General features: G+C 46.0%; 1 protein-coding gene across 2 annotated transcripts in view; it reads right to left on the bottom strand.

The window, feature by feature from the left end:
• The window catches only part of LOC139402674 (immunoglobulin-like domain-containing receptor 2), a 35,348-nt gene that overhangs the window by 7,946 nt on the left and 3,948 nt on the right, over nt 1-23,454 (bottom strand). Inside the window, exons 2-4 of one of the 2 annotated variants that reach the window (XM_071146570.1) lie at nt 18,501-18,821; nt 11,454-11,573; nt 5,023-5,085 (exon numbers count right to left, since the gene is read on the bottom strand). In XM_071146570.1, the coding sequence (XP_071002671.1) occupies nt 5,023-5,085; nt 11,454-11,573; nt 18,501-18,821 (504 nt within the window). The remainder of the gene's footprint in view (nt 1-5,022; nt 5,086-11,453; nt 11,574-18,500; nt 18,822-23,454) is intronic. The other variant, XM_071146571.1, reaches the window with a different exon arrangement.

The following is a 23,454-nucleotide window of genomic DNA, read 5'->3' as shown; positions in this document are numbered from 1 at the left end:
ATGATCACTCTGGATGAACTGCAGAGATCTACAGCTGAGGTGGGAGACTCTGTCCATAGGACAACAATCAGTCGTATATTGCACAAAACTGGCCTTTATGGAAGAGTGGCAAGAAGAAAGCCATTTCTTAAAGATATCCATAAAAAGTGTTGTTTAAAGTTTACCACAAGCCACCTGGGAGACACACCAAACATGTGGAAGAAGGTGCTCTGGTCAGATGAAACCAAAATTGAACTTTTTGGCAACAATGCAAAACGTTATGTTTGGCGTAAAAGCAACACAGCTCATCACCCTGAACACACCATACCCACTGTCAAACATGGTGGTGGCAGCATCATGGTTTGGGCCTGCTTTTCTTCAGCAGGGACGGGGAAGATGGTTAAAATTGATGGGAAGATGGATGGAGCCAAATACAGGACCATTCTGGAAGAAAACCTGATGGAGTCTGCAAAAGACCTGAGACTGGGACGGAGATTTGTCTTCCAACAAGACAATGATCCAAAACATAAAGCAAAATCTACAATGGAATGGTTCAAAAATAAACATATCCAGGTGTTAGAATGGCCAAGTCAAAGTCCAGACCTGAATCCAATCGAGAATCTGTGGAAAGAACTGAAAACTGCTGTTCACAAATGCTCTCCATCCAACCTCACTGAGCTCGAGCTGTTTTGCAAGGAGGAATGGGAAAAAATGTCAGTCTCACGATGTGCAAAACTGATAGAGACATACCCCAAGCGACTTACAGCTGTAATCGCAGCAAAAGGTGGCGCTACAAAGTATTAACTTAAGGGGGCTGAATAATTTTGCAAGCCCAATTTTTCAGTTTTTGATTTGTTAAAAAAGTTTGAAATATCCAATAAATGTCGTTCCACTTCATGATTGTGTCCCACTTGTTCTGAGGGTTCTGAATACTTTCCAAACCTCCTGTATAATAATATTTTACCTACCACAAACACTACAGTACGATGTGTGAGCTGCTAAACACAAACACTACAGTACGATGTGTGAGCTGCTAAACACAAACACTACAGTACGATGTGGGAGCTGCTAAACACAAACACTACAGTACGATGTGGGAGCTGCTAAACACAAACACTACAGTACGATGTGGGAGCTGCTAAACACAAACATTACAGTACGATGTGGGAGCTGCTAAACACAAACACTACAGTACGATGTGGGAGCTGCTAAACACAAACATTACAGTACGATGTGGGAGCTGCTAAACACAAACATTACAGTACGATGTGGGAGCTGCTAAACACAAACACTACAGTACGATGTGGGAGCTGCTAAACACAAACATTACAGTACGATGTGGGAGCTGCTAAACACAAACATTACAGTACGATGTGGGAGCTGCTAAACACAAACACTACAGTACGATGTGGGAGCTGCTAAACACAAACACTACAGTACGATGTGGGAGCTGCTAAACACAAACACTACAGTACGATGTGGGAGCTGCTAAACACAAACACTACAGTACGATGTGGGAGCTGCTAAACACAAACACTACAGTACGATGTGGGAGCTGCTAAACACAAACACAAACATTACAGTACGATGTAGGAGCTGCTAAACACAAACACTACAGTACGATGTGGGAGCTGCTAAACACAAACACTACAGTACGATGTGGGAGCTACTAAACACAAACACAAACATTACAGTACGATGTGGGATCTGCTAAACACAAACATTACAGTACGATGTGGGAGCTGCTAAACACAAACACTACAGTACGATGTGGGAGCTGCTAAACACAAACACTACAGTACGATGTGGGAGCTGCTAAACACAAACACTACAGTACGATGTGGGAGCTGCTAAACACAAACACAAACACTACAGTACGATGTGGGAGCTGCTAAACACTAACACAAACACTACAGTACGATGTGGGAGCTGCTAAACACAAACATTACAGTACGATGTGGGAGCTGCTAAACACAAACACAAACACTACAGTACGATGTGGGAGCTGCTAAACACAAACACTACAGTACGATGTGGGAGCTGCTAAACACAAACACTACAGTACAATGTGGGAGCTGCTAAACACAAACACTACAGTACGATGTGGGAGCTGCTAAACACAAACACTACAGTACAATGTGGGAGCTGCTAAACACAAACACTACAGTATGATGTGGGAGCTGCTAAACACAAACACTACAGTATGATGTGGGAGCTGCTAAACACAAACATTACAGTACGATGTGGGAGCTGCTAAACACAAACATTACAGTACGATGTGGGAGCTGCTAAACACAAACAAAAACACTACAGTACGATGTGGGAGCTGCTAAACACAAACATTACAGTACGATGTGGGAGCTGCTAAACACAAACACAAACACTACAGTACGATGTGGGAGCTGCTAAACACAAACACTACAGTACGATGTGGGAGCTGCTAAACACAAACACTACAGTACGATGTGGGAGCTGCTAAACACAAACACTACAGTATGATGTGGGAGCTGCTAAACACAAACACTACAGTATGATGTGGGAGCTGCTAAACACAAACATTACAGTACGATGTGGGAGCTGCTAAACACAAACATTACAGTACGATGTGGGAGCTGCTAAACACAAACACTACAGTACGATGTGGGAGCTGCTAAACACAAACACAAACATTACAGTATGATGTGGGAGCTGCCAAACAAACACTACAGTACGATGTGGGAGCTGCTAAACACAAACACTACAGTACGATGTGGGAGCTGCTAAACACAAACACTACAGTACGATGTGTGAGCTGCTAAACACAAACACTACAGTACGATGTGGGAGCTGCTAAACACAAACACTACAGTACGATGTGGGAGCTGCTAAACACAAACATTACAGTACGATGTGGGAGCTGCTAAACACAAACACAAACACTACAGTACGATGTGGGAGCTGCTAAACACAAACACTACAGTACGATGTGGGAGCTGCTAAACACAAACACTACAGTACGATGTGGGAGCTGCTAAACACAAACACTACAGTACGATGTGGGAGCTGCTAAACACAAACACTACAGTATGATGTGGGAGCTGCTAAACACAAACACTACAGTATGATGTGGGAGCTGCTAAACACAAACACTACAGTACGATGTGGGAGCTGCTAAACACAAACACTACAGTACGATGTGGGAGCTGCTAAACACAAACACAAACACTACAGTACGATGTGGGAGCTGCTAAACACAAACACTACAGTACGATGTGGGAGCTGCTAAACACAAACATTACAGTACGATGTGGGAGCTGCTAAACACAAACACTACAGTACGATGTGGGAGCTGCTAAACACAAACACTACAGTACGATGTGGGAGCTGCTAAACACAAACACTACAGTACAATGTGGGAGCTGCTAAACACAAACACTACAGTACGATGTGGGAGCTGCTGTTAAGAACACGTACTAATGCAACATCAACATTTGAAATGAGAGTCAATGAGTCATCACTGAATAAGCCATTTCCATCGCACCCAAATCTGTCAACAACCTCCAAGATGAGGAAACATCTGAATTTGGGGAATGTGACAGAAGACAATATCAACTCCCTTCTCTCTGACTCCCATAATGTCCCGTTCAACCATCCTGTAAACATCATTACTCTGTAATGTCCCGTTCAACCATCCTGTAAACATCATTACTCCGTAATGTCCAGTTCAACCATCCTGTAAACATCATTACTCCATAATGTCCTGTTCAACCATCCTGTAAACATCATTACTCCATAATGTCCAGTTCAACCATCCTGTAAACATCATTACTCCATAATGTCCTGTTCAACCATCCTGTAAACTCTCTCACTATCATTATGTTACTCACAATAACAATCCCTAATGATGGACTTCCTTTGGGCTGGGTCAGACACCACAAGTCTCTCTCTTTCTTCCTATCTCTCTGGTCTGTCTCTCTCTCTCACTCTCTTCCTTCTTATCTCTCTGGTCTGTCTCTCTCTCTTTCTTCCTATCTCTCTGGTCTGTCTCTCTCTCTCTCTCTTTCTTCCTATCTCTCTGGTCTGTCTCTCTCTCTTTCTTCCTATCTCTCTGGTCTGTCTCTCTCTCTTTCTTCCTATCTCTCTGGTCTGTCTCTCTCTCTTTCTTCTTATCTCTCTGGTCTGTCTCTCTCTCTTTCTTCCTATCTCTCTGGTCTCGCTCTCTCTGGTCTCTCTCTCTTTCTTCCTATCTCTCTGGTCTGTCTCTCTCTCTTTCTTCCTATCTCTCTGGTCTGTCTCTCTCTCTTTCTTCCTATCTCTCTGGTCTGTCTCTCTCTCTTTCTTCCTATCTCTCTGGTCTGTCTCTCTCTCTCACTCTCTTTCTTCCTATCTCTCTGGTCTGTCTCTCTCTCTTTCTTCCTATCTCTCTGGTCTCTCTCTCTTTCTTCCTATCTCTCTGGTCTCGCTCTCTCTGGTCTCTCTCTCTTTCTTCCTATCTCTCTGGTCTCGCTCTCTCTGGTCTGTCTCTCTCTCTTTCTTCCTATCTCTCTGGTCTCGCTCTCTCTGGTCTCTCTCTCTTTCTTCCTATCTCTCTGGTCTCGCTCTCTCTGGTCTGTCTCTCTCTCTTTCTTCCTATCTCTCTGGTCTCGCTCTCTCTGGTCTGTTTCTCTCTCTTTCTTCCTATCTCTCTGGTCTCGCTCTCTCTGGTCTGTCTCTCTCTGTCTCTGGTCTGTCTCTCTCTCTCTTTCTTCCTATCTCTCTGGTCTCGCTCTCTCTGGTCTGTCTCTTTCTGTCTCTGGTCTGTCTCTCTCTCTTTCTTCCTATCTCTCTGGTCTCGCTCTCTCTGGTTTGTCTCTTTCTGTCTCTGATCTGTCTCTCTCGCTCTCTCTCTCATTGTTCAACAGTAAACTGACCATAATAATTTGTTTGATTTGTAATAAGATAACTGATTGGATTACTAAAGAACAACATGAGGCTGATTGGGCAGTGAAGAAGCAATAGTTTTGTGTTAATGAGTGAAAAGAAGAGACAGACAGACACAGGTGAGGAGGACACGCCCCTACCTACCTGGCATAATCTTCACATCAAAGTCAGGCAGGAGATCATCTGACACACCTGTACCTGTCTTACCTGGAGAGAGGAGAAGAGCAGAGGTGAAGGACAGGATAGGACAGAGCAGGGCAAGACAGGACAGAGGGCAGGAGAGGTCAGAAGACAGGGGAGTAGCAGGGTTGGGGTCAATTCCATTTCAATTCAGGACCAACATTCTTATTCCACTTTTTTTTAAGTATTGAGGGGAATTGGAATTTCAGTTTACTTCTTGAATCGACTGAATTAAAAAAGGAATTGTCAGGGGTCATGGGAAAGGTCAGGGAGAATGAAGTACAGGAGGCAACAGCAGGCAGAGATTTGGACAATCGAAGAGCCAAGAAGGTGGACATGACAGCCTGCAGAAATTTGGACAATATAAGAGTCATGAAGGTGGACATGCCAGCAGACAGAGATTTGGACAATATAAGAGTCATGAAGGTGGACATGCCAGTCTGCAGAAATTTGGACAATATAAGAGTCATGAAGGTGGACATGCCAGCAGACAGAGATTTGGACAATAGAGGAGCCAAGAAGGTGGACATGCCAGCCTGCAGAAATTTGGACAATAGAGGAGCCAAGAAGGTGGACATGCCAGCAGACAGAGATTTGGACAATAGAGGAGTCATGAAGGTGGACATGCCAGCAGACAGAGATTTGGACAATATAAGAGTCATGAAGGTGGACATGCCAGCAGACAGAGATTTGGACAATATAAGAGTCATGAAGGTGGACATGCCAGCAGACAGAGATTTGGACAATATAAGAGTCATGAAGGTGGACATGCCAGCCTGCAGAATATGCCACTTTTAGTCTAAATGTGGTTGTCACTGATATGGTTTTGTTGAAAAGCAATGATGCAGAGAAATATGCCTGTGTTTCCTTCACCCCACATGTCCTTGAAATACAGCCTGACTCAAACAGACTGACTGAACCTGGGGCTGCTTCACTTTATCTGCAGTGGATTGAAATGGGGAGCTTCCAGTCAGTCTGTAGACAAATGAGTTGATGATATTACCAGTGGCATCACAGTGATGTCACAAATACACAGGCAGTGAACTCACTAACAGCAGCTCTGTGTTACAATAACAGGTTCTCTCTGTCTCTTACTGTTTCCCTCTCTGGTGATGTGAGTCACTAAAGTTACTTCATATTTCAACTTCATATACAACTCTGCAAAAAAAAAGGTTAGCCACGCTCACACAAATGTGTTATAATGTGGCACAGGCTGGTGCGAGAGAGAGAGGGGGAGGGGTGGGGGTGGGGGGAGAGAAAATAAGAGAGAAAGGGGGGGGTATAGAGAGAGAGAGAGAGAGAGAGAGAGAGAGAGAGAGAGAGAAGGATCGAGAGAGAGAGGGAGGGAGAGAGAGAGAGAGAGAGAGAAATGGAGAATGGAGAGTGAGGGTGAGAGGGGAGAGAGAGAAATGGGGGATGGAGAGTGAGGGTGAGAGAGGGAAAGAGGAAGAGAGAGAAATGGGGGATGGAGAGTGAGGGTGAGAGAGGGAAAGAGGAAGAAGGAAATGGGGGATGGAGAGTGAGGGTGAGAGAGGGAAAGAGGAAGAGAGAGACATGGGGGATGGAGAGTGAGGGTGAGAGAGGGAAAGAGGAAGAGAGAGACATGGGGGATGGAGAGTGAGGGTGAGAGGGGAGAGAGGAATAGAGAGAAAGGGGGATGGAGAGAGAGATTAGGGAAGACCATTTACTTCCCCCCATAATGTGGTTGTTTGATCTTGGCAGTGTGTTGGAATGTTGTACAGTAACCATAGAGATACACATGTAAAATACACACAGGGAGTCCATTGTATCTTGGCTGCTACCATGCTGACACCAGAGTCCCTGTCACACTACTAGAAATGTAGCAGGTGAAGCAATACTTTTTCAAAGAAGGATACGAACCTGGAGTGTCGTAGAAAGGACTTCAATCCCTCATGTTGATGTCAGACACAGAAGGTATTCAGAAGGTTATTAGTGCTGTAATGCTGTAAGTGTGCTCAGCCTCCTATGAGAGCCTGTATTAACCTGACCTATACAGCTTGACATGCTCCTACTATAGCTGCCTAGGTTGGACCCTGCCTGGGGTTGGACCCTGCCTGGGGTTGGACCCTGCCTAGGTTGGACCCTGCCTGGGGTTGGACCCTGCCTGGGGTTGGACCCTGCCTGGGGTTGGACCCTGCCTGGGTTGGACCCTGCCTGGGGTTGGACCCTGCCTGGGGTTGGACCCTGCCTAGGTTGGACCCTGCCTGGGGTTGGACCCTGCCTGGGGTAGGACCCTGCCTGGGGTAGGACCCTGCCTGGGGTAGGACCCTGCCTGGGGTTGGGCCCTGCCTGGGTTGGACCCTGCCTGGGTTGGACCCTGCCTGGGTTGGACCCTGCCTGGGGTAGGACCCTGCCTGGGTTGGACCCTGCCTGGGGTTGGACCCTGCCTGGGTTGGACCCTGCCTGGGGTAGGACCCTGCCTGGGTTGGACCCTGCCTGGGGTTGGACCCTGCCTGGGTTGGACCCTGCCTGGGTTGGACCCTGCCTGGGTTGGACCCTGCCTGGGGTTGGACCCTGCCTGGGGTTGGACCCTGCCTGGGGTAGGACCCTGCCTGGGGTAGGACCCTGCCTGGGGTTGGACCCTGCCTGGGGTTGGACCCTGCCTGGGGTAGGACCCTGCCTGGGTTGGACCCTGCCTGGGGTTGGACCCTGCCTGGGGTAGGACCCTGCCTGGGGTAGGACCCTGCCTGGGTTGGACCCTGCCTGGGGTTGGACCCTGCCTGGGTTGGACCCTGCCTGAGGGAATACAACCCTGTTAGTTTGTTGAAGTGTGTAGACCTATGTTTCTATTACCCCAAAGGAGCACCATGTTTCTCCTGTGGCCTCCAGTGGTTTGAAGCAGGGATCCTGATACCAACCTTGGCAATATGCTGCCCATATCTGTCTATTGTTCAGGCTGGTACAGGACAGACTGTCCTGTGTTGAGAAGTAGACTCTCTGTCCTGGCCTCCAGTGGTTTGAAGCAGGGATCCTGATACCAACCTTGGCAATATACAGCCCATATCTGTCTATTGTTCAGGCTGGTACAGGACAGACTGTCCTGTGTTGAGAAGTAGACTCTCTGTCCTGGCCTCCAGTGGTCTGAAGCAGGGATCCTGATACAGACCCGTGTCAGTACATTGTTCCTGTTCAGGCAAAACAACTTTCTCAGAGTGAGTTGTAAGTATCAGACAGACAGGAAGAGGGTTTAATGGTGTAGGAGCTCCAAGGCCCTCCTGGACAGCCCGACTCTCTTTGCCCACATCAAGAGCAGCTTAGCTGGAAGTTCCTCCTGGAATTCCTCCCCTCACTGCTGGGTACTGGGCTAACGCACCGTTGCCTGACTGGCTGGCAGTCATTATGAAGCAGAGAGGAGTTTAAAGGTTTTCTGTTTCACTCAGTCTGGACGTTTGTTCTTTCCATGACCTCTGACCCATGTGTTGACTATTAAAGTGGAGAAAACTGTTCCTGCCCCCTTCACAACCAGAGAACCTGACCTTACAAGCCTACAATACAACACACACTAACAAGCCTAAAATACAACACACACTAACAAGACTACAATACAACACACACTAACAAGCCTACTGACGACAGGAAAACCCGGTTGTTGCCGTGGGAATCCCGACAAGTGGCTCCTACTAAACTAGGTCAATATGTGGGGTAACCCAATTTCTACTCAATGTAGTTCTGTGAGAGAAACTACACATCACAGAGGACATGGTCCCCTGACAGACCACTGTGGATTAAAGAGATGGTGTAGTTCTGTTAGAGAAACTACACATCACAGAGGACATGGTCCACTGACAGACCACTGTGGTTTAAAGAGATGGTGTAGTTCTGTGAGAGCTACTACACATCACAGAGGACATGGTCCACTGACAGACCACTGTGGTTTAAAGGGAGGGTGTAGTTCTGTGAGAGAAACTACACATCACAGAGGACATGGTCCACTGACAGACATCTGTGGTTTAAAGGGATGGTGTAGTTCTGTGAGAGAAACTACACATCACAGAGGACATGGTCCACTGACAGACATCTGTGGTTTAAAGGGATGGTGTAGTTCTGTGAGAGAAACTACACATCACAGAGGACATGGTCCACTGACAGACCACTGTGGTTTAAAGGGAGGGTGTAGTTCTGTGAGAGAAACTACACATCACAGAGGACATGGTCCACTGACAGACATCTGTGGTTTAAAGGGATGGTGTGACAGCATGCTAGCTGTTCCTGTAGCCCTCCAGTCATTGCATTAAACAGTAGTTAGCAACGGCTCCAGAAACGACCTTCAACTTCCTGCAGGCAGAGACATATAAATGGTAAGTAGAAGAAAAGGCTCAGTGGTCAAAATGTGTCTCTGTCTCTTTAACACTGGGATGTGATGAGGACCATCTATCTATGTGGTTCTACTGGACTGTAGTGTGTTATAGAGACTCTGGACTGTAGTGTGTTATAGAGACTCTGGACTGTAGTGTGTTATAGAGACTCTGGACTGTAGTGTGTTATAGAGACTCTGGACTTAGTGCTGAGTGGGTGGTTCTACTGGACTGTAGTGTGTTATAGAGACTCTGGACTTAGTGCTGAGTGGGTGGTTCTACTGGACTGTAGTGGTTTATAGAGACTCTGGACTTAGTGCTGAGTGGGTGGTTCTACTGGACTGCAGTGTGTTATAGAGACTCTGGACTTAGTGCTGAGTGGGTGGTTCTACTGGACTGTAGTGGTTTATAGAGACTCTGGACTTAGTGCTGAGTGGATGGTTCACCTGGACTGTAGTGTGTTATAGAGAGCCAGCCAGCCAAATAAAAGGTCTCTCTCTCAAGCAGCATGGCCCCGCAGAGCGTCACCATGGCGATGCTAGTTACCACACTCAGGGATGTGAGGCCGCCATTGTTGAGCAACAACACATAAATATACATAAACACGCATGAATGCAGACATGCACACACACACACACACACACACACACACACACACACACACACACACACACACACACACACACACACACACACACACACACACACACACACACACACACACACACACACACACAGGATTCACTCAAACAGACACTTGCTTTTCATGCTAAGGAAGCAAGTTGTACCTTCCCAGCTAACAGACAGTATATCACACAGGAAAGGCATTAGCATTACAACACACTACACTGAGTGGGCACAGACTGACCTATCCCACTAGCCAACAGGCAGGATGTCAAGAAGACACCTCCCTAACAGTACTCAGTCCTGTACATCTCTACACTAGATGATGGGCTACTATTATCCCAAAAGTACTCAGTCCTGTACATCACTACACTAGATGATGGGCTACTATTGTCCCAACAGTACTCAGTCCTGTACATCTCTACACTAGATGATGGGCTACTATTGTCCCAACAGTACTCAGTCCTGTACATCTCTACACTAGATGATGGGCTACTATTATCCCAACAGTACTCAGTCCTGTACATCTCTACACTAGATGATGGGCCTCTATTGTTCACATGATAGCTGCATTGTTTCCATTGATAGATGTTCCTTAGCTAACGACTAACGGAGCCTGGTTACATAACAGGAGTGACTACTGCCTAGCAACCTGGCAGTAGGTCAGAGGCAGGGTGGTAGATGTCAGACTGGGAGAGATCAACCTGACAGTAGGTTAGAGGCAGGGTGGTAGATGTCAGACTGGGAGAGATCAACCTGACAGTAGGTCAGAGGCAGGGTGGTAGATGTCAGACTGGGAGAGATCAACCTGACAGTAGGTCAGAGGCAGGGTGGTAGATGTCAGACTGGGAGAGATCAACCTGACAGTAGGTCAGAGGCAGGGTGGTAGATGTCAGACTGGGAGAGAACAACCTGACAGTAGGTCAGAGGCAGGGTGGTAGATGTCAGACTGGGAGAGATCAACCTGACAGTAGGTCAGAGGCAGGGTGGTAGATGTCAGACTGGGAGAGATCAACCTGACAGTAGGTCAGAGGCAGGGTGGTAGATGTCAGACTGGGAGAGATCAACCTGGCAGTAGGTCAGAGGCAGGGTGGTAGATGTCAGACTGGGAGAGATCAACCTGACAGTAGGTCTGAGGCAGGGTGGTAGATGACTGGAGAGATCAACCTGACAGTAGGTCAGAGGCAGGGTGGTAGATGACTGGGAGAGATCAACCTGACAGTAGGTCTGAGGCAGGGTGGTAGATGACTGGGAGAGATCAACCTGACAGTAGGTCAGAGGCAGGGTGGTAGATGACTGGAGAGATCAACCTGACAATAGGTCAGAGGCAGGGTGGTAGATGACTGGGAGAGATCAACCTGACAGTAGGTCAGAGGCAGGGTGGTAGATGACTGGGAGAGATGGAGGGTTGGAGGGAGGAGAGGGTAGGGCTGAGAAGGGGAGTTGAGGACTCACCCAACACCAGAAGCTCCACAGGGGCCTCATTCCTGCCCTCGAGGTCGTCAGAGATGATCACCTTACACAGGTAAACCCCACTGTCTCCCCACTGGAGCTCCCCGATACGCAGGTCAGCCTCTGGAGAGAGGGAGGTGGAGGAAGACAGAAGATATTAAAAGAAAAGAAGTATCACATCACTCTGTTAAACATCACTTTGTCAAACATCACTCTGTTAAACATCACTCTGTCAAACATCACTCTGTTAAACATCACTCTGTTAAACATCACTCTGTTAAACATCACTCTGTCAAACATCACATCTAACTCATCACTCTGTCAAACATCACTCTGTTAAACATCACTCTGTTAAACATCACTCTGTCAAACATCCTTCTGTCAAACATTACTCTGTTAAACATCACTCTGTCAAACATCACTCTGTTAAACATCACTCTGTTAAACATCACTCTGTCAAACATCACTCTGTTAAACATCACTCTGTCAAACATCACTCTGTTAAACATCACTCTGTCAAACAGCACATCTAACTCATCACTCTGTCAAACATCACATCTAACTCATCACTCTGTCAAACATCACATCTAACTCATCACTCTGTCAAACAGCACTCTGTCAAACATCACATCTAACTCATCACTCTGTCAAACAGCACATCTAACTCATCACTCTGTCAAACAGCACTCTGTCAAACATCACATCTAACTCATCACTCTGTCAAACATCACATCTAACTCATCACTCTGTCAAACAGCACTCTGTCAAACATCACATCTAACTCATCACTCTGTCAAACAGCACATCTAACTCATCACTCTGTCAAACAGCACTCTGTCAAACATCACATCTAACTCATCACTCTGTCAAACAGCACATCTAACTCATCACTCTGTCAAACAGCACATCTAACTCATCACTCTGTCAAACAGCACTCTGTCAAACATCACATCTAACTCATCACTCTGTCAAACAGCACTCTGTCAAACATCACATCTAACTCATCACTCTGTCAAACAGCACATCTAACTCATCACTCTGTCAAACAGCACATCTAAAACAGCACTCTGTCAAACAGCACATCTAACACATCCCTCTGTCAAACAGCACATCTAACACATCACTCTGTCAAACAGCACATCTAACTCATCACTCTGTCAAACATCACTGTGTCAAACATCACATCTAACTCATCACTCTGTCAAACAGCACATCTAACTCATCACTCTGTCAAACAGCACATCTAACTCATCACTCTGTCAAACAGCACTCTGTCAAACATCACATCTAACTCATCACTCTGTCAAACAGCACTCTGTCAAACATCACATCTAACTCATCACTCTGTCAAACAGCACATCTAACTCATCACTCTGTCAAACAGCACTCTGTCAAACATCACATCTAACTCATCACTCTGTCAAACAGCACATCTAACTCATCACTCTGTCAAACAGCACATCTAACTCATCACTCTGTCAAACAGCACATCTAAAACAGCACTCTGTCAAACAGCACATCTAACTCATCACTCTGCCAAACATCACTGTGTCAAACATCACTCTGTCAAACATCACTGTGTCAAACATCACTCTGTTAAACATCACTCTGTCAAACTATCTTACAACATTCCTTAACTTCCCATGTGAAGTCTCAAATACGTCACCTCGGGTTTCAACTGAGAATATAAATATCAAGATCGTCAAGGACAACTGTCAAGGACATCAAGGACAACTGTTTTGGCCAGTTAGGGGGAGGAGGAGGGAACATTGTGTCTGACACAGTCCACGGAGGAGTTGTGATAAACAGTAAAGGAGGCGAGAGGTCGGGTGGACTCTGTGGAGGGAGTCTTTCAGCAGACCAGTCAGTCCATTGTGAGGCGGACATGTAAACAGACCTATTTAAGGGACAGGAAGAGACAAGCATAATGAACAGCCTTTCCTGTTGGGGGTCGGGCTGGAGGTGGGGCTGTGGGTTAGGAGACTGCAAGTCTCAAATCCTATGGACAACCAGAAAATAGTTTTAGTGGATATCTATTAACATGCCACTGTATTGAACCCATTTGGTGCCAGTTTATAATACTGCACTACACTTTATTATGGACAATAGGTTCAGTACATGTCACTGCATTCTGTATCAGAAAGTAGTCTGGGCCTCTTTGAAGTCTCGTAGATAGACGCACTGCACTCTTCTTTTCCCTTCTGCATAAACCTCCGCTGTACCTTACCTCCATGTTAACTTACAGACGTATGAGATACCAGACCCGGTCTCAGGGAGGATCACTCTGCAGATCACTCTGGAGATCACTCTGCAGATCACTCTGGAGATCACTCTGCAGATCACTCTGCAGATCAGTTTGGAGATCACTCTGCAGATCACTCTGCAGATCACTCTGGAGATCACTCTGGAGATCACTCTGGAGATCACTCTGGAGATCACTCTGCAGATCACTCTGCAGATCACTCTGGAGATCACTCTGGAGATCACTCTGAAGATCACTCTGCAGATCACTCTGGAGATCACTCTGGAGATCACTCTGGAGATCACTCTGGAGATCACTCTGGAGATCACTCTGCAGATCACTCTGGAGATCACTCTGGAGATCACTCTGGAGATCACTCTGCAGATCACTCTGCAGATCACTCTGGAGATCACTCTGGAGATCACTCTGCAGATCACTCTGGAGATCACTCTGCAGATCACTCTGGAGATCACTCTGGAGATCACTCTGCAGATCACTCTGGAGATCACTCTGGAGATCACTCTGCAGATCACTCTGGAGATCACTCTGGAGATCACTCTGCAGATCACTCTGCAGATCACTCTGCAGATCACTCTGGAGATCACTCTGGAGATCACTCTGGAGATCACTCTGCAGATCACTCTGGAGATCACTCTGGAGATCACTTAGCAAATCTGCTTTTAGTTGTTTTGCACCTTACTTGTGGAATCATCTCCAAGGCTCTCTAAAAGTGGGTGAATTGGTTCCTCAAGGCTGATTAAATACATTTTTACTGAACAATGTGTTTGTTTTCTATGATGAATGTGTTTAACTTTTCGTGTATTGATGTGAACATGATGTGTGTAGTGTATATTGATGTGTATAGTGTATATTGATGTGTATATTGATGTGTATAGTGTATATTGATGTGTATATTGATGTGTATAGTGTATATTGATGTGTATAGTGTGTATAGTGTATGTGTGTAGTGTATATTGATGTGTATATTGATGTGTATAGTGTATATTGATGTGTAAATTGATGTGTGTAGTGTATATTGATGTGTATAGTGTATATTGATGTGAACATGATGTGTATAGTGTATATTGTTGTGTATAGTGTATATTGATGTGTATAGTGTATATTGATGTGTATATTGTATAGTGATGTGTACATTGATGTGTGTAGTGTATATGTATGTGTATAGTGTATATTGATGTGTATATTGATGTGTATAGTGTATATTGATGTGTATAGTGTATATTGATGTGTATAGTGTATATTGGTGCGTATATTGATGTGTGTAGTGTATATTGATGTGTATATTGAAATGTATAGTGTATATTGATGTGTACATTGATGTGTGTAGTGTATATTGATGTGTATAGTGTATATTGATGTAAACATGATGTGTATAGTGTATATTGACGTGTATAGTGTATATTGATGTTTTTTGATGTGTGTAGTGTATATTGATGTGTATAGTGTATATTGATGTGTATATTGATGTGTATATTGATGTGTATATTGAGGTGTATAGTGTAAATTGATGTGTATATTGATGTGTACAGTGTATATTGATGTGTATATTGATGTGTATATTGATGTGTATAGTGTATATTGATGTGTATCTTGATGTGTATAGTGTATATTGATGTGTATAGTGTATATTGATGTGTATATTGATGTGTATAGTGTATATTGATGTGTATCTTGATGTGTATAGTGTATATTGATGTGTATAGTGTATATTGATGTGTATATTGACGTGTGTAGTGTATATTGATGTGTATAGTGTATATTGATATTGTATCTTGATGTGTATAGTGATGTGTATATTGAGGTGTATAGTGTAAATTGATGTGTATCTTGATGTGTATAGTGTATATTGATGTGTATCTTGATGTGTATAGTGTATATTGATGTGTATAGTGTATATTGGTGTGTATATTGATGTGTATAGTGTATATTGATGTGTATAGTGTATATTCATGTGTATAGTGTATATTCATGTGTATCTTGATGTGTATAGTGTATATTGATGTGTATATTGATGTGTATAGTGTATATTGATGTGTATATCCCCCCCCCCCCCCCCCCCATCCCCTCCTCCATCCTTACTCCACAGATTCTTGGAACAGGGTAGGAAGTTCAATGTGTTTGAGCCCACTCCAGGGTTCACCAGAGGAGCCAAACCATTAAGGCTGACTTCACAGTGAACAGACAGAGAGAGAGAGCTCCTTTTGAAGTGCCCCACATCAGAGAGAGACAGATGAAGAGAGAGAACAGAGAGAGCTCCTTTTAAAGAGCCTCACATCAGAGAGAGACAGAGAGGGAAAGATGGAGAGAGAACAGAGAGAGAGAGAGAGAACAGAGAGAGAGAACAGAGAGAGAGAGAGAGAGAGAGAGAGAGAGAGAGAGACAGAGAGACAGAGAGAGAGAGGCAGGGAGAGAGAGAGAGAGAGAGAGAGAGACAGAGACAGAGACAGAGACAGAGACAGAGACAGTGACAGAGAGAGAGAGAGAGAGAGAGAGAGAGAGAGAGAGAGAACAAGGTGTGAGGGAGAGAACAACATTAAAGCACAGCAATGTGGGAAAAAATCCTCTTTTGTCCATCTGGTCACAGGAGAAGAGAGGGTTGATTCTTATCCCTGATTTACAGCTCAATAAATCTGGAGTCCACTTGCAGGTCCATTCCTTTCCCTCTTTCCCCCCTCTCTCTCTCTGTCTCCCTCTCCGTCCCTCCCTCTCTCTCTCTCTGTCTCCCTCTCCGCCCCTCTCTCTACAGCTCTCTCTCTCTGTCTCCCTCTCCGCCCCTCTCTCTCTCTCTGCAGCACTCTCTCTCTGTCTCTCTGTCTCCCTCTCCGCCCCTCTCTCTCTCTCTGCAGCTCCCTCTCTCTCTCTCTCTCTCTGCAGCTCTCTCTCTCCACCCCTCTCTCTCTCTCTGCAGCTCTCTCTCTCTCTCTCTGTTTCCCTCTCCTGCCCTCTCTCTCTCTCTGTCTCCCTCTCCGCCTCTCTCTCTCTCTCTCTCTCTCCATCTTTCCCTGTCTCTCTCTCCTCTCCCTCTTACTCTATCCATCTCTATCTTTCTCTCTCGCTCTCTTTCCCTGTCTGCTCACCGATGAGTCTAAAGCGGCTATCAGAGTCCAAAACGTGTATGTGTACACACAGCAGTGTTCTAGAATGTCGGACCGTTGACTTTCATACTTTGAATTCTTAGCGTGGCTCAAGCAATTTCTCCAACTGTCAACACATTAAAACGCATAGAAGACGAGAACGTGGAGCCGCGTTGGCTGGGGATTGTGGGGAGGTGAGTGTTCGGGCTGAGCGTCCCCCACGTAGCTATGTCAAAATGGGATGCCGGACTATCACGTCTCTTCCTATTCATCACCCTGCCTGTCCTCCACAACACCCACTTAGTGTCTCTTCAGAGGACCTCACAACACGCATGTGGGTGGGTGCATGTCAACGTGTGTGTTATGGAATTGAGAAGAGAGGCAGCCTTGTGACCTGCCTGTGACCTCAACCACCTGTGACCTTTATCTACATGATCTTTATTTTGATCTGCTGGACCTGACCAGCCTCCCTGGACATCTAGTCCTCCTGATGTAATAACATCATCAACAACACTAGTGACATGTCTTTTATCTAGAGGACCTGACCAGCCTCCCTGGACATCTAGTCCTCCTGATGTAATAGCATCATCAACAACACTAGTGACATGTCTTTTATCTAGAGGACCTGGCCAGCCTCCCTGAACATCTAGTCCTCCTGATGTAATAACATCATCAACAACACTAGTGACATGTCTTTTATTTAGAGGACCTGACCAGCCTCCCTGAACATCTAGTCCCTCTGATGTACTAACATCATCAACAACACTAGTGACATGTATTTTATCTAGAGGACCTGACCAGCCTCCCTGAACATCTAGTCCCTCTGATGTACTAACATCATCAACAACACTAGTGACATGTCTTTTATCTAGAGGACCTGGCCAGCCTCCCTGGACATCTAGTCCTCCTGATGTAATAGCATCATCAACAACACTAGTGACATGTCTTTTATCTAGAGGACCTGACCAGCCTCCCTGGACATCTAGTCCTCCTGATGTAATAACATCATCAACAACACTAGTGACATGTCTTTTATCTAGAGGACCTGACCAGTCTCCCTGGACATCTAGTCCTCCTGATGTAATAGCATCATCAACAACACTAGTGACATGTCTTTTATCTAGAGGACCTGACCAGCCTCCCTGAACATCTAGTCCTCCTGATGTAATAACATCATCAACAACACTAGTGACATGTCTTTTATCTAGAGGACCTGACCAGCTTCCCTGGACATCTAGTCCTCCTGATGTAATAACATCATCAACAACACTAGTGACATGTCTTTTATCTAGAGGACCTGACCAGTCTCCCTGGACATCTAGTCCTCCTGATGTAATAGCATCATCAACAACACTAGTGACATGTCTTTTATCTAGAGGACCTGACCAGCCTCCCTGAACATCTAGTCCTCCTGATGTAATAGCATCATCAACAACACTAGTGACATGTCTTTTATCTAGAAGACCTGACCAGCCTCCCTGGACATCTAGTCCTCCTGATGTAATAACATCATCAACAACACTAGTGACATGTCTTTTATCTAGAAGACCTGACCAGCCTCCCTGGACATCTAGTCCTCCTGATGTAATAACATCATCAACAACACTAGTGACATGTCTTTTATCTAGAGGACCTGACCAGCCTCCCTGGACATCTAGTCCTCCTGATGTAATAGCATCATCAACAACAGTAGTATTGAGTGCCATGTCTTACTGTTGATGATAGTAATATCTCTGCCCTTGTAGTGCTCGGCCAGGGTGATGGAGGATCCGGTGACGGAGGCCACCACGCGGACGGTGCGGCTAGAATCGGAGCAGTCTAGATGGGACGAGGAGCCCCGTACCCCCAGGCCCTCCGGGAAGCTGAAGGCGTCGCGGGTGCGGTCGCGGCAGTAAGACTTGTACCACCATTGGACCACAGGCGTCTGGGTGGACATGCTGGAGTATTGACACGGCAGGACCACCGACTGGAACAGCGTGGCATACTTCTTGTCTTCACGAGAGGAGACCTGGATGGCTGAGCTTGATGGGAGATCTGGTGGAGAGAGAGACAGACAGACAGACAGACAGACAGACAGACAGACAGACAGACAGACAGACAGACAGACAGACAGACAGACAGACAGACAGACAGACAGACAGACAGAGAGAGAGAGAGAGAGAGAGAGACAGACAGACAGACAGACAGACAGACAGACAGACAGACAGACAGACAGACAGACAGACAGACAGACAGACAGACAGACAGACAGACAGACAGACAGACAGACAGACAGACAGACAGAGAGAGAGAGAGAGGAGTCACTAATTGCCATTTCAAGGAGATTACATCTTAGCACAAACAGATCTGGGACCTGACTAGCTGGCAGTGTCACTGTGAACTGACATATAGAGAGAAATCCCCAGATCAGCAGCGTGGCCCTGTCCGCCCTCCTACATTCACCACGAGACCAGCACTTCAGACCAACCGGTGATTACATCATCTAGTGAATGTTCACCTCCAGCCTCACAAAGCTCCTAAAACACAGTTAAATACAACCTTACTGTTACCATCAACGTGAAACAGAGCTAGAGTAGGCTCGTCTGACTGTAACGTCTGTCGTCAGAAGGCGTGGACCAAAACGCAGCGTGGTAAGTGTTCATGATTCTTTATTACTCAAAAACACTCCAACAAAATAACAAAGTGAAAAAACAAAACAGTTCTGTCAGGTGCACACACTAAACAGAAAATAACTACCCACAAAACACAGGTGGGGAAAAAGGCTGCCTAAGTATGATTCCCAATCAGAGACAGCGATAGACAGCTGCCTCTGATTGGGAACCACATTCGGCCAAAAACAAAGAAATAGAAAACATAGAAATAATGAAACTAGAATGCCCACCCTAGTCACACCCTGGCCTAAATAAAATAGAGAATAAAAGCCTCTCTAATACCAGGGCGTGACAGTACCCCCAAAGGTGCGGACTCCGGCCGCAAAACCTGCCTCTAAAGGGGAGGGTCCGGGTGGGCATCCCTCACGGCGGTGGCTCCGGTGCGGGATGTAGATCCCCCTCCGCCCGCAGATCCCTCCGCTGGGAGATCCTCGTCGGAGGAAACAGACCACCGATCATCGCCGGAGGCTCCGGACTGGGAACCATCGCTGCAGGCTCCGGACTGGGGACCGTCGCTGGAGGCTCCGGACTGGGGACCGTCGCTGGAGGCTCCGGACTGGGGACCGTCGCTGGAGGTCCGAACTGGGGACCGTCGCTGGAGGCTCCAGACTGGGGACCGTCGCTGCAGGCTCCGGACTGGGGACCGTCGCTGGAGGCTCCGGACTGGCGACCGTCGCTGGAGGCTCCGGACTGGGGACTGTCGCTGCAGGCTCCGGACTGGGGACCGTCGCTGGAGGTCCGGACTGGGGATCAACGCTGGAGGCTTCGTGCCATGGATCATCACTGGAGGCTTTGTACAGTGCCTTGCGAAAGTATTCGGCCCCCTTGAACTTTGCAACCTTTTGCCACATTTCAGGCTTCAAACATAAAGATATAAAACTGTATTTTTTTGTGAAGAATCAACAACAAGTGGGACACAATCATGAAGTGGAACGACATTTATTGGATATTTCAAACTTTTTTAACAAATCAAAAACTGAAAAATTGGGCGTGCAAAATTATTCAGCCCCTTTACTTTCAGTGCAGCAAACTCTCTCCAGAAGTTCAGTGAGGATCTCTGAATGATCCAATGTTGACCTGAATGACTAATGATGATAAATACAATCCACCTGTGTGTAATCAAGTCTCCGTATAAATGCACCTGCACTGTGATTGTCTCAGAGGTCCGTTAAAAGCGCAGAGAGCATCATGAAGAACAAGGAACACACCAGGCAGGTCCAAGATACTGTTGTGAAGAAGTTTAAAGCCGGATTTGGATACAAAAATATTTCCCAAGCTTTAAACATCCCAAGGAGCACTGTGCAAGCGATAATATTGAAGTGGAAGGAGTATCAGACCACTGCAAATCTACCAAGACCTGGCCGTCCCTCTAAACTTTCAGCTCAGACAAGGAGAAGACTGATCAGAGATGCAGCCAAGAGGCCCATGATCACTCTGGATGAACTGCAGAGATCTACAGCTGAGGTGGGAGACTCTGTCCATAGGACAACAATCAGTCGTATATTGCACAAATCTGGCCTTTATGGAAGAGTGGCAAGAAGAAAGACATTTCTTAAAGATATCCATAAAAAGTGTTGTTTAAAGTTTGCCACAAGCCACCTGGGAGACACACCAAACATGTGGAAGAAGGTGCTCTGGTCAGATGAAACCAAAATTGAACTTTTTGGCAACAATGCAAAACGCTATGTTTGGCGTAAAAGCAACACAGCTCATCAACCTGAACACACCATCACCACTGTCAAACATGGTGGTGGCAGCATCATGGTTTGGGCCTGCTTTTCTTCAGCAGGGACAGGGAAGATGGTTAAAATTGATGGGAAGATGGATGGAGCCAAATACAGGACCATTCTGGAAGAAAACCTGATGGAGTCTGCAAAAGACCTGAGACTGGGACGGAGATTTGTCTTCCAACAAGACAATGATCCAAAACATAAAGCAAAATCTACAATGGAATGGTTCAAAAATAAACATATCCAGGTGTTAGAATGGCCAAGTCAAAGTCCAGACCTGAATCCAATCGAGAATCTGTGGAAAGAACTGAAAACTGCTGTTCACAAATGCTCTCCATCCAACCTCACTGAGCTCGAGCTGTTTTGCAAGGAGGAATGTGAAAAAAGTTCAGTCTCTCGATGTGCAAAACTGATAGAGACATACCCCAAGCGACTTACAGCTGTAATCGCAGCAAAAGGTGGCGCTACAAAGTATTAACTTAAGGGGGCTGAATAATTTTGCACGCCCAATTTTTCAGTTTTTGATTTGTTAAAAAAGTTTGAAATATCCAATAAATGTCGTTCCACTTCATGATTGTGTCCCACTTGTTGTTGATTCTTCACAAAAAAATACAGTTTTATATCTTTATGTTTGAAGCCTGAAATGTGGCAAAAGGTCGCAAAGTTCAAGGGGGCCGAATACTTTCGCAAGGCACTGTACGTGGAGCCGAAACAGGTCTCACCGGACTGAGGAGACGTACTGGAAGCCTGGTGTGGGGAGCTGCCACAACGCATCCTGGCTGGATACCCACTTTGGCTCAGTGAGTGTGGAGAGCTGTCACAGGACGCACTGGGCTATGAAGGCGCACTGGAGGCATAGTGCGTAGAGCCAGCGCAGGACACACTGGACCGTGGAGGCGCACCGGAGGTCTGGAGCGCAGAGCCTCTCTATGGCCAGGGCGTGACACTGACTGCTTGTAGTGGTGAGTTGGACTCGTGCTCTCGTGATGAGGTAGCCCTGTGTGCGACGTCATTATCAGTATCGCCCTCAGGAGGTTTCCCACCTGTGACATGAGGTTCTGAGGCTGGAACTGGGCTAGTCATTTCTCCTAGACCTAGACTGTGTTAACTATGTCTGCTTGGATAAGGGACTTGACGGGACGGCTGAAATCTACTTGTCTCCTTGTTTGGGAAAGAGGAGCAGAGGTGGTTTCATCCTCAACAGGTATCTGTACGGTTAGTGTCAGGCCCAGGCTGGGGCCGAGGCTACTGAAAGGTTTTCATGAACCTCAGAAAGAGAAAGCAGAGTTTCTCAGGATCTGTTCCAATTCAATTGCTGTCTGTACAATTGAACACAGGCTGTGTCCCAAATGGCACCCTATTTAGTGCCCTACTTTTAACCAGGGCCCATAGGTCTCAAAAGTAGTGTACTATGTAGGGAATAGGGTGCCATTTGGGACGAACAAACAGAATTTCTGCAGTAGAGCAGACTGTAATTTTAATAGGCAATCTGACTCAACAAAATGAACAGAATTATATGTTGCTGGTGTGGTAATCTTTCATTTTAAATACCAGTTACCCGGGTTTAGCAGTGTGGTGATGGAGTAAATCCCCCCACACTTAACACAAGTGGTCACTATGACCACAGTCTCAAAGCCTAAAAACATAAAAACAGCTGATTCACTCTGTCTGTATCTGATTCACTGAGTTCAGTTGATATGATTCTGAACAGAATGTGGTTCAGTGGTTCAGAGGTGGTTCAGTGGTTCATGATGAGGAACCTGATTCACTCTGTCTGTATCTGACTCACTGAGTTCAGTTGATATGATTCTGAACAGAATGTAGCAGAGGTGGTTCAGTGGTTCATGATGAGGAACCTAATTCACTCTGTCTGTATCTGATTCACTGAGTTTATTCAATATGATTCTGAACAGAATGTAGCAGAGGTGGTTCAGTGGTTCATGTTGAGGAACCTGATTCACTCTGTCTGTATCTGACTCACTGAGTTCAGTTGATATGATTATGAACAGAATGTAGCAGACGTGGTTCAGTGGTTCATGATGAGGAACCTGATTCGCTCTGTCTGTATCTGATTCACTGAGTTTATTTGATATGATTCTGAACAGAATGTAGCAGAGGTGGTTCAGTGGTTCATGATGAGGAACCTGATTCACTCTGTCTGTATCTGACTCACTGAGTTCAGTTGATATGATTCTGAACAGAATGTAGCAGAGGTGGTTCAGTGGTTCATGATGAGGAACCTGAAGACTAGCGTTAGCTCTCAGAGTTCATGTCTAGGAACAAGCT

Source organism: Oncorhynchus clarkii, unplaced genomic scaffold (assembly GCF_045791955.1).
Source record: "Oncorhynchus clarkii lewisi isolate Uvic-CL-2024 unplaced genomic scaffold, UVic_Ocla_1.0 unplaced_contig_5436_pilon_pilon, whole genome shotgun sequence".
NCBI classification, from domain to species: Eukaryota; Metazoa; Chordata; class Actinopteri; order Salmoniformes; family Salmonidae; genus Oncorhynchus; species Oncorhynchus clarkii.
This window is presented reverse-complemented; position numbering and strand designations above follow the sequence as displayed.